We start from the raw sequence: 15658 nt of genomic DNA on the forward strand, positions 1-15658 counted from the left end.
CATGATAATTAAGGAGTGTCCACATTTAGTAAACAGGGAGACTGAGATAATTACAGAGTGGCTAATTTCTACAATTTGCTAATTGTAGAAAACAAGATAATTAGACCAGTTACTGGACAGAATTAGATAATAAAGAGTGGCCAATATTTGGTAACTGGGCAGAATGAGATCATTAAAGAATGTCTCTAATCTAGTAACCAAAGCGAATGAGATGATTAAGGAGTGTCCACAGTTAAGTAACTAGAGAAAAAATGAGATAATTAAAGAACAGCCATGATTTGATAAATGAAAAAACCAAGATATTTAAGGAGTTTCTGTAGTGTAGTAACCAGAAAACATGAGATAATGAAGAATTGGGCACATTTAAATACATGGTATTTACATTTACAGCATTTGGTAGAAGCCCTTATCCACTGTGACTTATGATGAAGCATCTGAGGGGTTAAGGGCCTTGCTCAAGGGCCCAGCAGTTGGTGCTGGGATTGGAACGTATTACTTTCTGATCCAGAGTCAAACGCCAATGCTGACCAGACTCCGACTAAACCCCAATCACAGTTCCCACAGAAAAAACACGACCAGTATCAAAAAAAGACTATTTATTTCCAGTGTTTTTAACCTTCTTTCTTTTCTTTTTTTTCCATTTTGGTCATTACACATGCATCATGTCATGCACTCACACACACACACACACACACACACACACACACACACACACACACACACACTCATACACTTCCTAAACCTGTTTAAACCTCAGCCCTGTACCCATGACCATCCAAGTATACCAACATGTGCATGTAAAAATCTAGATAATGAACCAGTAATAGAATGAAAGATGAAGACTGGAAGCACTGGGTTTCGTCACATTTCCTCGCACAAATACTCTGTCACATTCGGAGTTTGGTGCTGAAAATCTGCAACATTACACAAGAGCAACAGTTTTTAAACACGAGAAGAAGGAAAAACCTTCCTGTTCCAGAGATTAGAGATATGAGGCACTTCATTACAAACGTTGTGAGGGTTGAGCGTTTAGCACTTCCTGTATTCCCTGTATAAAGGCTCTAATTTTATATTCCTAAAGAGAAATATAGAAATATATATCGACTTCATTCTCAGTTCGTTACCGTGTCACACCTGGCTGCTTCATTGCGCTGCAAAAAAAAAAAAAAGGAAAAAAAAGAGCTTCCGCAGCACAGAAAACAAGTCCTGACCTTGACTTGACCTTCAGAATAATAGAAAATAATCTTAAAATATTCTATATTTTTGAGTTTTTTACATAGTTTAGTGTTATTCACACTAGCAAGCGGCATGAATTTCGGCAACGTTTTCTGACCAAACCAAAGTCACAAGTGGTGTGATATTTCATCAGTTCCTCACTCACAACTTTACTTCCTACCTGCAGATAGTTCCTGTTTACTGGGACAAAAGTATCTTATTGGAACAACTTTACAGCCATATGTTTCCTTCCACTTGAACTAGAAGACCCAACCCTGGTCCAGCTTGGCAATGCATCCCTGTGCACAAATTCATCTCCAATAAGAGCTGCTTTCCATGGGTTGGACTGGAAAGCTCAAGTCCAAAGCTGCTACAGATCTTCAGTCCTATTGGATTGAATTGGAATTGTCCACCCAGGCCTCCTCACCTCACCTACATCCGTACGCTTGTAGTAATGTCTTTGTCTCTGAATGAGCAGCTCCAAAACATCTGGTGGAACATCTCGATAGAAGAATAGAGATTATCCACTTAATGTTGAATTGGATATTCAAAAAGAAGGAGACCCTATTCTTAGGGTTAGGTGTCCACAAACATTGACCATATAGTGTTTATGAACTTTCATTTAAACACCTGAAAGGAACTGTTTTTTTCATGACCCTGGTGTAAAGATTTAGCTTGCTTTGTTAATCTAATAGGCTGAGAAAGCTAGCACAAAGAGAAGGCGTCAACCAAACAACTGAATAACACGTGAATTAGTGTTTGAGTAGAGCTGTGGAAGTTTTGTGTAGCTGAGAGCATTTCTCAACAGAAGTTATAGAACTTGACAGGCCATAACTCGAAGCTAAACAAGCGACTTGCTAGTGTGAATGTGGGATGAGTTTTGGTGTAATTCGGTGTCGGATCATTTCGAACTCTAGTCCTCACTCCTACCGCTGTGTTGTGATTTGCTTTAAAAAGAGTGGCTTCTAGATCTTTCTATCCGAACACCTGGAGTAGCACTCTGTTGTAGCCTACCATGTGACCTTTCATACTAACAAATGGACATGAGGACATGCTTCAGACATGCTAGAGAAGATGGCACTATCTGTATTGTATGTTCTTTCTATCATCTCATGCTGCAGAACGACTTCATTTCGATGAGGTTTCAGGAGGAAGCCTTGACCACGACGTCCTTTACAGAACAACATTTCATCCAAGAAAAAAAATAAACATCAAATGTAAACCATTTTACCTTAACCGCAAATGTAGCCGAGTAACCAAGACGTTTCTGTGGGATATTTGCGTCTATAGTTTTTAGGTTTTTGAATCTGATTCATCAAAATAAACACATTTTTTTTGAGCCATTGGGTTTACTTCGTTTCTTTCATCACCTTCATACCGACTAGAAGAGTTCAACAAATCATTCATGAGCGATTGGTGTCATATGTGAACCTGATCTCAACTGTAGCTGAACACTGGGGCAGAAATGTTGCTGGTCTACACGTTTGGGATTGTTTTGTCCTTCATTATAAGTGCTTCTTGAGTCAAACGCCAATGCTGACCAGACTCGACTAAACCCCAATCACAGTTCCCACAGAAAAACACGACCAGTATCAAAAAGACTATTTATTTCCAGTGTTTTTAACCTTCTTTCTTTTCTTTTTTTTCCATTTTGGTCATTACACATGCATCATGTCATGCACTCACACACACACACACACACACACACACACACACACACACACACACACACACTCATACACTTCCTAAACCTGTTTAAACCTCAGCCCTGTACCCATGACCATCCAAGTATACCAACATGTGCATGTAAAAATCTAGATAATGAACCAGTAATAGAATGAAAGATGAAGACTGGAAGCACTGGGTTTCGCCGTCACATTTCCCTCGCACAAATACTCTGTCACATTCGGAGTTTGGTGCTGAAAATCTGCAACATTACACAAGAGCAACAGTTTTTTAAACACGAGAAGAAGGAAAAAAAACCTTCCTGTTCCAGAGATTAGAGATATGAGGCACTTCATTACAAACGTTGTGAGGGTTGAGCGTTTAGCACTTCCTGTATTCCCTGTATAAAGGCTCTAATTTTATATTCCTAAAGAGAAATATAGAAATATATATCGACTTCATTCTCAGTTCGTTACCGTGTCACACCTGGCTGCTTCATTGCGCTGCAAAAAAAAAAAAAAAAGGAAAAAAAAAAGAGCTTCCCGCAGCACAGAAAACAAGTCCTGACCTTGACTTGACCTTCAGAATAATAGAAAATAATCTTAAAATATTCTATATTTTTGAGTTTTTTACATAGTTTAGTGTTATTCACACTAGCAAGCGGCATGAATTTCGGCAACGTTTTCTGACCAAACCAAAGTCACAAGTGGTGTGATATTTCATCAGTTCCTCACTCACAACTTTACTTCCTACCTGCAGATAGTTCCTGTTTACTGGGACAAAAGTATCTTATTGGAACAACTTTACAGCCATATGTTTCCTTCCACTTGAACTAGAAGACCCAACCCTGGTCCAGCTTGGCAATGCATCCCTGTGCACAAATTCATCTCCAATAAGAGCTGCTTTCCATGGGTTGGACTGGAAAGCTCAAGTCCAAAGCTGCTACAGATCTTCAGTCCTATTGGATTGAATTGGAATTGTCCACCCAGGCCTCCTCACCTCACCTACATCCGACGCTTGTAGTAATGTCTTTGTCTCTGAATGAGCAGCTCCAAAACATCTGGTGGAACATCTCGATAGAAGAATAGAGATTATCCACTTAATGTTGAATTGGATATTCAAAAAGAAGGAGACCCTATTCTTAGGGTTAGGTGTCCACAAACATTGACCATATAGTGTTTATGAACTTTCATTTAAACACCTGAAAGGAACTGTTTTTTTCATGACCCTGGTGTAAAGATTTAGCTTGCTTTGTTAATCTAATAGGCTGAGAAAGCTAGCACAAAGAGAAGGCGTCAACCAAACAACTGAATAACACGTGAATTAGTGTTTGAGTAGAGCTGTGGAAGTTTTGTGTAGCTGAGAGCATTTCTCAACAGAAGTTATAGAACTTGACAGGCCATAACTCGAAGCTAAACAAGCGACTTGCTAGTGTGAATGTGGGATGAGTTTTGGTGTAATTCGGTGTCGGATCATTTCGAACTCTAGTCCTCACTCCTACCGCTGTGTTGTGATTTGCTTTAAAAAGAGTGGCTTCTAGATCTTTCTATCCGAACACCTGGAGTAGCACTCTGTTGTAGCCTACCATGTGACCTTTCATACTAACAAATGGACATGAGGACATGCTTCAGACATGCTAGAGAAGATGGCACTATCTGTATTGTATGTTCTTTCTATCATCTCATGCTGCAGAACGACTTCATTTCGATGAGGTTTCAGGAGGAAGCCTTGACCACGACGTCCTTTACAGAACAACATTTCATCCAAGAAAAAAAATAAACATCAAATGTAAACCATTTTACCTTAACCGCAAATGTAGCCGAGTAACCAAGACGTTTCTGTGGGATATTTGCGTCTATAGTTTTTAGGTTTTTTGAATCTGATTCATCAAAATAAACACATTTTTTTTGAGCCATTGGGTTTACTTCGTTTCTTTCATCACCTTCATACCGACTAGAAGAGTTCAACAAATCATTCATGAGCGATTGGTGTCATATGTGAACCTGATCTCAACTGTAGCTGAACACTGGGGCAGAAATGTTGCTGGTCTACACGTTTGGGATTGTTTTGTCCTTCATTATAAGTGCTTCTTGTTGCATTTGACCACTGACAGGTCAGACAACCATAACATATGTGTGCTCTACTCTAGTGGTCCCCAACCTTTTTATACCAAGGACCGGATTAAATTCAGACAATACTTTCACGAATGGGGTTGGGGCTGTTACTCGTGAATCCACTGTGTTTTTGTTAGTTCATTTTGCCAGCTTGGGGATTTGAATTTAGCGGTAATGTATTATGTGTTATCAGCCGGAGCAGCCCCTAGTGGATGGAGGTAAGACATGTGACAGAGGCAAACATCATGACATGCATCAAGAGTGAGTCATAGACAGATGTGGTGGCTTGCTCATCAGGGATAAATGCACACCATTCACCTTGACTGTTGATTTCTGTAAAGCTGCTTTGAGACAATGTCTGTTGTGAAAAGCGCAATACAAATAAACTTGACTTGACTTGACTTGTGGTGGAGAGAATCTGGTAATTTTCCAAAATAAAACATCGTTCAGAATCAGACGATAAATAAAAACGGAAATAATGTAAGTTATGTATTCTACGGACGGTGCCGGTCCGCGGCCCGGGGGTTGGGGACCACTGCTCTACTCCACACATGCTAGGAACTCAGTAGCCCTGAAGTCGTGAAGTTGTGACCCCTCTATATTTTACTGCTAACTAATTTGTTTAAAATATTTTCATTTCCGTTTCCTTAAGTGTCTAAAGACAAAGTGCAAAATAACACACCTTTTTTCTCCACAGGATACAGCACAATCATGACCAACATGTCATTTCAGAAAGGGTATTCCCTAGAAGCTAAAATATGGCATTATCACCTGCTAATTCTAGCTGCTTCGTGTTTTGTTTGCTAGCTACATTAGCACCGATGTGAATTTCTTTTTTTTTTTTTTTTAAGACGCAAACGTCCGACCCCGAGGCAACACGTCTTGGCAAATCCGCTACAAGAGGGAACATTTTGCAACTTTGCTTCATAAAATTGAGATTACAATTCAAATCTGATACATTTAGCTCCAGTTAGTCCTCTTATAAGCCTATACACATAGATATATACAATTTATATTTATATATATATATATTTATATATAGACCTTTGTTAAAAAGAGGAAAAGGGTTTAAAAGGATAAAAAATATTGTGCAGTACCTCTATGAACATTCATTCATTCATTCGTTCATTCATTTGTTCATTCACTATGATTTGTTTCATACATCCATATCCATACACACACAATTACACACACCCATACACACAAATATATATGCAGACAATTCCTATAAACATTGGTAGAACTGGGAGCGTACAACTTGCGCCCCGGAAAGTTTATGTGGGTGAGCATCGGAGCCTGAGTTCTGGTTTGCTTTGCCTTTGCGCTTTTGTTCCCCCCCGTTCAACTGATCCGTACCGGATTGGCAACTTGGCATAGAAGCAGGATCGTTCGAACTTTCCCCAGTCATGACCTTTGACCCCTGCGAGCCAGCCCGTGATGTCCCGGAATGGCAGCGCTCGTGGGCGATCCAGTCCTGAATGGAAATCTCTCTAGAGTTTTGAAGCTTGAGGCGCTCCGTGTCCGAAAGCTCCGCCCCCTTCTCTGTACCGCCCTGTTCACGCCAGTCGTTGATGACTGCGAGTTCGCCAAAGTCCCGCTGGCCACCCAGAGTGTGCCTCCGACGGACTCGTTTCTCTTTCTTCTTGCTATTTCTGTTTCCCCCCACGCCGAACATATCGTCCGCAGACACACGGAAGTGGGACTTCAACCTCTCGGCGATACTCAGGCGCTTGATTGGTTCCGTCTGACTGTGCGAGGAGGAAGAGGCGGAGCTGAGGCTTCCTACGGAGCGCCCTTTTTTCACTGCTTCCAGAACACGAGACAGACGACTCGGTTCGCTTCGGCTCATTCTATCGCCTTCTTGGCTGGCTCCGACCTCTAAGGACGATTCACTGTCGGTCTTCTGGTGCAAGGACCGCCTCTTGGATGTGTAGAATGTGGTGAGCCTTTGTGAGGGCAGGACATGGCGGTTTAAAAGTTTTGGAACGTTAGTACCATCTGCACTCCGAGGGACGATCTTGGACGGGGTAATGGGAGTCGTGGCGCTTCTGATAAAAACAGGAAACTCTGTCTCACTGTCTGTCTCCATGTGTCGTCCTTCACTGATCAGCTCACTGCGCTCGTCATCAGCCTCGTCTCCACCTCGACTCTGCAAATCCGCACTAAGCACGCTTGACTCCGCCCCGTCAGAAACGTCATGGAGGAAGTGGTGGAGTAATCTGACGTAATAGAGCTCACTTCCGCCGTGGCCGATCCGCCGACAGGACCGGTCGGAGGTAGCTCTGCGGCAGATGAAGATACAGTGTCCCAAATTCTCATTCGATTCCTGGATCTGGATGTTCCTGGATTCAGGGTACCAAGATCCTCCACCTGTGAAGATGATTCAGATGTGGAGCCTTGGGAAAGCGATGTTCGGAAGCGGAGACTGGGCAGTGTGGAGTATTTTGGGGATTCGGAGACACTACCAGAAGATGGTTTCCTCATGAAAAAGGAGTTCCTGTGCTCTTTGTGGCCCTTGAATGTTTTTTCAGGTTCTTTCCCATAATGTGAGTCCCCTGCTTTATCCTGCTCTATTCCTTTTTGGTTCTGCGGCTCGCTCTCAAGAAAAACAGCATCCAGGTCATCATCGGAGCTGCTAACTGCTAGCTTCTCTTTGGGCTTCTTGCGTTTGCGATTAGCTGCAGCAAAGATGGAGGAAACCAGTTCGAGGCTGTACTGGTCCTTCCCAGACCCCCACGAACCCTGAGAGAGAGAGAGAGAGAGAGAGAGAGAGAGAGAGAGAGAGAAGAAAAAGGAGAGAAAGCAAAACAGAGGAGGGAAAGCCAAAAAGATAAGAAAAAAACAATGATAGAAATTTAAAGCACCAACAGCATTGAGAGCAGCATTAAGAGCAGGAAGTCAAAGATCTAACCGCTGTGGCCATTGCAACACCACTCCACCTGCTCCTCTGAAATCAGCTCAAAAAAAAAGAAAGACAGAATCAAAAGAGAAAAAGAGTCTCAGTAAAACGTGCCAGAGCTCAAAAAGCACACCAGCAACATGAGCAGTGACACTATCAGTTAAACATCACCTGTGTTTACATGCAGCATAATGCATTTAGTAATAATTGGACCTTCTGGACCTGACCTAGTAGACCTCCAGGATTGATGTGAACCAAGTGGGTTCAAATACTCTTTCAGAGAGCATTTAATCTAACTAAACCTTTATGTTTGATTACTTTCACTTTGGGATCAGTGGATGAACTTAAAATAGTCCTGTGTAGAAAACAGAACTGTATAGAAACAGAATTTTGATCTGATCTTGTTCAAATAATTGTGAGGTCTGATGGCATCTAATACTCTGAAGTTCACCTGGTATTATGTTATTTCTGAATTGTGCTCAAGAACATCAGTGGAAGAGTAAAGTGCACTATATGGACAAAAGTTATTGGGACACCTGACTTGTCCAGCCGTACAAGTCTAGCACTAATTTGGACAGCCAATTGTATAGAAGGTGATGGATAAGGTAGCATGAAAATTTCCTTACACTTGAACTAGGAGACCCACATCCTGTTCCAGCATGACAATGTCCTTGTGCAAAAAAAGGCCAGCTCTATAAGGATATGACTACAAGAAAGTACTTTATTTATCTGCATTTATACACTACCACCTTCAAAATATTGTTCCAGTGTTCCTGCCACTTCTGAAATGTGTCCTGGAAGTCTTCTTCTCAAAGTGTATCAAGCGCCTTTTGAGATTCGCTCTGGATCTTCACAACGGTGTCTGGATCTTCATCTTCAAAAGAGGGCGAAGTACACAGGGGCTGGAGAGTAGGGTGGGTGCGATAGTGAGATTATGTTGTTTTAGTGGAATAACTCACGTGTGAGGACGGTCTTACAAAACTAGTCTTGAAACATGGGTTTCTCAGCCCTACATCACCTTCTTGACCCTTGTGGCTGAATTAATCAAATCTCCATAAGCACACTCCAAAATTAAGTGAAAAGTCTTCCCAAAACTTTATTGAGCACCTTTGGGATGCATGTGAATGATGACTGGGCCTCATCACATCACTTACATCAGTACCTGAATTTACTAACATCCTTGTTGTGGAATGAATCCTAATAAATCTCTAAAATCTGGTGGAACATCTTCAAAGAAGACTGGAGGGTAACATAACGGCGAATGGGGACTCAATGTGGAATGGGATGTTAAAAAAAAGCAGGTACATACAGTACCCTATGGTCAGGTGTTCACAAACTTTTGTCTATTTAGTGTATCTGCTTTACAGATGGATAATGTGTGCATTTTATGTAATTTTCATAGTGGATCAGTTTACACAGGACCTGCATGGAAACACCCACCTATCGACAAACTGGTCAGTTTATCAGATATCCACAACTGGGATAAATTCCTACAGTTAAAATCTCTGCATGTAAACACAGCCATCAGAAGCTGGATGCGGATGTTTACAGTATAATCAGCAGCACTGACTTGTACTTCCACTTGTGACTGAAGATACATGAGTCTAGCAAGCAATCATGACTTTTTAGCCAGCGTGATGAATGCAGAAAGCACATCAATGGATTCTGATCCGTCTGTCAGAGCTGCTCGTGTTTAACACGGGGGATGTTGGAGTGGGGGGTGGGGTGGGGGGGTGAACTGTGTTCAGTAAAGGATCAATAAAATTTGACTCGGACTCACCTTCGATTTGGCAGAATCACTAGTGGGGGAATCTGTGAAGGAAGACAGAGTGTGTGAGGAAAGAAATAAAATCCAGTTCACTCATATCCAAACACAAAGACTGCACCGTGTAAAATGAGATAATGGGTCTGAGAGAGAAGAAAATAATGGAGTGCATGCAGATGAATGGAGATAGTCCTTGCTGCATAACCAGAAGTCCAGAAGGTGGATCTGGACCTGATCGAATACCTATAGCACATAATGTGCTATGAAACACAGAATATTTCCTCTAGTTCAGCTCCTCCTAGGTAGTATGATCTGCCTCAGGTCTGATTCGACCCCTAAAGTTTTGCCCAGTAGAAGTCTGACTCAAACTCAAACGGATTTCTGGTTCACATTTACAGCATTTAACTAAGTGACTTGCGGCTGAGCAGTTGAGGGTTAAAAGTCTTGCTAAGAGGTACAGCAATGATACCTTGGTGGTGCTGGGTTTTGAACTCATGACCTTCTGCTCTAAAGCCTTAACTACTACCACTTCTAGATTTTGACCCTTCCTATTATGTAGAGGCTGTCTCAGGTCCCTTTTGGTGCAACTCCACCTATCTAGGAGAAACTCAATCACCTGGATTTTTGGTTTGGCCCTGTAAAGGAAATAGGAGCTTCTCAAGTCTGACTTCACCCTCTTTGGATTTTTAGTTCAACTCCACCCACACGGGAGAAACAGAATCAGGTATGACTTTACCCCTTGGACATTTGGTTCAAATCTGCCCGGATAGGAAAAGCTGGATCAGGTCTGACTACACAACCTTGGACTTTTGGTGCAACCCCACCCATGTAGGAGAAACTGGACCAGATCTGACACAATCACCTGAATTTTTGCTTCAACACTGTACAGGTAATAGGAGCATCCCAAGTCTGAATTCACCTACATTAATTCTTGGTTTAACTCCACCCATGTAGGAGAAACTGAATCAAGTCTGGCTCCACCCACCTGGCTCTTAGTTTAACTCTGCCCAGGTAGTAGGAACTTGATCAGATCTGGAAAACTTTCTCAGGTCTGACCTACAAGTAATAGGAACTTCTCATGTCTGACTTCACCCCCTTTGATTTTCCACCCATGTAGGAGAAACTGAATCAGGTATGACTCCACTTGGATATTTGGTTTAAATCTGCCCAGATAGGGAAAGCTAGATCAGCTCTGACTCCACTCCCCAGACTTTTGGTTCAGATCTGATCTGACACCCCTTACGGAACTTTACCAGATAGGAGGGACTGGGTCAGGTCCAACTTCAACCTTTGGACTTTTGGTTCTGCAGTGACAGGTTCTAGAATGAGTGTCATCCAGCAGTGGGGGAACTGCTGGACTTATAGCGAATGTGAAGAGTTTTCCATGATTAAGCCTGGAAACCATCATAAAAGCAGTAAAGGTTTGTTTGGAGGGGTAACCATGGTACTAAATGTTGAGGAAAAGTTGACCCAAGACACACCAAGGAAAGACATGCATGTGAGATGTGGAAGGACTGGTATTTAAGGCAGCATGCACTTTATCCTAATGATTTGGAAATTACCAAAGGAACATTCATAAAGACAGAAGAAGGAATTTTGGGTTTAATAATAATAATAATAAAAACAACAACAACAAAAAAAATCTATCTATCTATCTATCTATCTATCTATCTATCTATCTATCTATCTATCTATCTATCTATCTATCTATCAAACAGCACAAATGTTACACGAACAATACAAAATAAACAAATAAATAAAACTTAAAGAATAACATAGTTTTTTCCCCACTGCACTGGTTCCTCAAGATGTTCCTCAAGGTGTTTCTCAGGGTTCTGTACTGTTTTTTTACAATCTACATGTTTGCCTTCAGTCGCAATGTCCTCCGATTTCAATCTTGTGTGAAGCTTTAGATAAATAACATGTCACAAATTAATCGACAACTAGATGGTGTGATGAAGTTCCAAGAATTATACTTTTGATCCATTTAAGAACCAGACCTTGTACATTTAATGCCTTTAGAAAATATTGGCATTGTAGCCAGGGTGACTTTTTGAGATTTTGTCTAATTTATACAGTACTGAGAAGTTGGTGGTTAGGAGCCTTGCTCAGGGGTCCAACAATGGCAGTTGGGTAGTGCTGGGATTTGAACTTACAAACATTCAATTAGAAGTTCAACATCTTAACCACTGAGCTACCACTTCCACTCTTAATGCAGTGGAATGTTCCTGTTTTTCCTCACCAGTATCTCTTGCAAGACAAAGGGAAGGCTGTCACGTTAACTTCTACACATGATACATTTAATAAAAAGACCACATCCGCTGTGCAAGTCCCTGAGAATGAGCTGTTTCTATAGAAAAGATGATGAGGATGTTAATAATACCTGAGCGGCTGACCAATCACAATCCAGATTTTTAGCAAGACTGTATCCAGCAGTAGATGCAAACCTGACATTTTTAAACCTAATAATTTTCACAAAATCTCACACCTATAACTTCGAAATCATAAACCGACCTATTAAGGAGGCGAAAAACAGGAAAAAACTTGAAGAGAAAGAGAAGAAGATGAGAGGATGGAGTGCTGGAGGTGGTGTTATGACAACAGTAGCATGGCAACAACAGGGATGATTATGGAACGACCAAGAAGACAAGTGAAGGGGGGGAGTCAGAGAGGGGGCTAGCTACGGAAAAAAGATGTGTTAGTAAAAAAATAATAAAAATTTAAAGAATAGTTTTTTTCTTTATTTTTTTTAAACTGGAGTTTTCCGGTCGCGAGCCGAGCCCCGCCCCTGCACACCCCTTTCTTTGTGGTGACGGATGATATGAGCAAGCGAGCGAGGTTCAGGAGCAGAGGAGCATTACCGTGCCATCACTCCATTGGGTCAGCATTCAGAGGGAAGGAAAGAGAAAGAGAGAGAGAGAAAGAGAAAAAGAAAAGGGGGACAAGAGAAAGGCATTCCTCCGCTCTTGTTTTTTTTTCTGTCGTCCCTGTTTCCTTTGTGCCATTTTTTCCCCCCTTTTACAGGAAGCGAGGGTTCCTGCAGATTAGGCAGCTACAGTGCGGGCAACAGTCCTCTTTCTTCCTACAGCTCCATCTGTCCATCACGGACATTAGCGAGTCCATCAGTGACATCACGGCGTGATAGACTCCTCCCACCTGGCCTGTGTCAAGATCAGGATTGTGTGAAATGCTGCGAATGGCCTTAGGAGACGCGACACGGCCGTGCTACGGACAGAGGGATCAGACGTTTGGCAAGCTTGCTCTTTCAGGGTTCTGGCGTTTTTTTTATGCCGTGTTAGCGTGAGAAAGCTCAGTGCAGGGAACGAGCATGGAAAGGATGAACGATTGAAAAGATTAATGCTTTACAGTATATCCAGATGAGGCATCACTTGGCCACGCATAATATCATAAAAACAACACAACACAAAGTCAGTGCAGGGTTTTCCACACTTTTATACTGTCTGTTTAAAGCAGCAGTATGGATGATCTTTTCAACAATTTAGCATTAGTGAATTTTTAAAAAGAATTAGACAACAATGCTTAAAAATTACTATTAGTGAGAGACATGAGGTCAGGGAAATGTAGTCAAAGACATGTGGTCAGGGAAATGTGGTCAGGGACATGTGGGCGGAGACATGTGGGCGGAGACATGTGGTCAGGGACATGTGGGCGGAGACATGTGGGCGGAGACATGTGGTCAGGAGTGACTTTTAGCGCTGATTGATGCTGGAAACACTATTTCTTACCATTCCTTACTTTATTATAACCAGATCTCCTCTACTCTATTTGAATCCACTCTACCTACTCCTACTCAACTCTACTGTACTCTACTGTACTCTACTCTACTGTACACTACTCTACTCCTACTCAACTCTACTGTACTCTACTCTACTGTATTCTACTCTACTCTACTGTACACTACTCTACTCCTACTCAACTCTACTGTACTCTACTCTACTGTATTCTACTCTACTGTACACTACTCTACTCCTACTCAACTCTACTGTACTCTACTCTACTGTACTCTACTCTACTCTACTGTACACTACTCTACTCCTATTCAACTCTACTGTACTCTACTCTACTCCTACTCAACTCTACTGTACTCTACTCTACTGTACACTACTCTACTCCTACTCAACACTACTGTACTCTATTCTACTTCTACTCAACTTTACTTAACTGAACTCTACTCTAACTCAACTCTACTCCTACTCAACTCTACTTACTCCTACTCTACTCTACTCCTACTCAACTCTACTGTACTCTACTCCTACTCAACTCTATTAATATTCAACTCTACTTACTTCTTCTCTACTCTACTGTACTCTACTCTTCTGTATTGTACTCAACTCTACTGTACTCTACTCCCACTCAACTCTATTCCTATTCTACTCTACTTACTCTACTCTACTCCTACTCTACTATACTCTACTTACTTCTACTCTACTCTACTCCTACTCAACTCTACTGTACTCTATTCTACTGTACTCTACTCCTACTCTACTCTCTACTCTACTGTACTCTACTCTACTCACTCCTACTCTACTCTACTGTATTCTACTCTTCTGTACTCTACTCTACTGTACTCTACTCAACTCTACTTACTCCTACTCTACTCTACTCTACTCCTACTCAACTCACTGTACTCTATTCTACTGTACTCTACTCTACTCTACTCTACTAACTCCTACTCTACTATACTCTACTTACTTCTACTCTACTCTACTCTACTCCTACTCAACTCTACCCTACTGTACTCTACTCCTACTCTACTCACTCCTACTCTACTCTACTGTACTCTACTGTACTCTACCTACTCCTACTCAACTCTACTCCTACTCAACTCTACCCTACTGTACTCTACTGTACTCTACTCCCACTCAACTCCAATGTACTCTACTCTACTGTACTCTGCTTTACTCACTGTACTCTATTCTACTGTACTCTACTCCTAGTCAACTCTATGGTACTCTACTCTACTCACGATACTCTACTGTACTCTACTCCACTCAACTCTATTCCTATTCTACTCTACTTACTCTACTCTACTCTACTCTACTCTACTGTATTCTACTCTTCTGTACTCTACTCTACTCCCACTCAACTCTACTTACTCCTACTCACTGTACTCTACTCCTACTCAATTCTACTCACTGTACTGTACTCTACTCTACTTACTCCCACTCTACTGTACTCTACTCTACTCTACTCTCTACTCCTACTCTACTTACTCCACCCCACTCTACTCTACTCACGATACTCTACTCTACTGTACACCACTCTACTCCCACTCTACTGTACTCTACCTACTCTACTCACTGTACACCACTCTACTCCCACTCTACTGTACTCTACTCTACTGCTCTACTCCTACTCTACTCTACTCTACTCCTACTCTACTCTCTACTCTACTCTACTCCACTGTACTCTACTCCCACTCTACTCTACTCACTCCTACTCTACTTTACTGTACTCCACTGTACTCTACCTACTCCTACTCAACTCTACTCTACTCCTACTGTACTCTACTCTCACTGTACTCACTCCCACTCAACTCACTGTACTCTACCTACTCTACTGTACTCTGCTCTACTGTACTCACTGTACTCTACTCCCACTGTACTCTACTCCTAGTCAACTCTATGGTACTCTACTCTACTCACGATACTCTACTGTACTCTACTCCTACTCAACTCTACCCTACTGTACTCTACTCTAATCAACTCTACTGTACTCTACTCAACTCACTGTACTCTACTCCACTCAACTCTACTGTACTCTACTCACGATACTCTACTCTACTCACGATACTCTACTCTACTCCTACTGTACCGAATCCACTCTTTACTCCTACTCACTGTACTCTTCTCTACTCTACTTATTCCTACTCTACTGTACTCTACTCTACTTCATTCTACTTCACCTACTCTACTTACTCCTACTATACTGTACTCTACTTTACTCCACCCCACTCTACTCTACTGTACTCTACTCCCA

The 15658-nt window shown here is 41.7% G+C and overlaps 1 protein-coding gene across 1 annotated transcript in view; it reads right to left on the minus strand.

Annotated features, from left to right (window-relative positions):
- Positions 1-6098: 6098 nt before the first annotated feature.
- Positions 6099-15658, minus strand: part of LOC124384325 (rho GTPase-activating protein 21-like) — a 75772-nt gene continuing 66212 nt past the window's right edge. The window contains 3 exon segments of the mRNA XM_046847075.1: positions 6099-7175; positions 7178-7736; positions 9674-9705. Coding sequence (XP_046703031.1) covers positions 6220-7175; positions 7178-7736; positions 9674-9705 — 1547 coding nt within the window. The 3' untranslated portion in view covers positions 6099-6219.

Source organism: Silurus meridionalis, chromosome 4, assembly GCF_014805685.1.
Source record: "Silurus meridionalis isolate SWU-2019-XX chromosome 4, ASM1480568v1, whole genome shotgun sequence".
Classification (NCBI taxonomy): Eukaryota; Metazoa; Chordata; class Actinopteri; order Siluriformes; family Siluridae; genus Silurus; species Silurus meridionalis.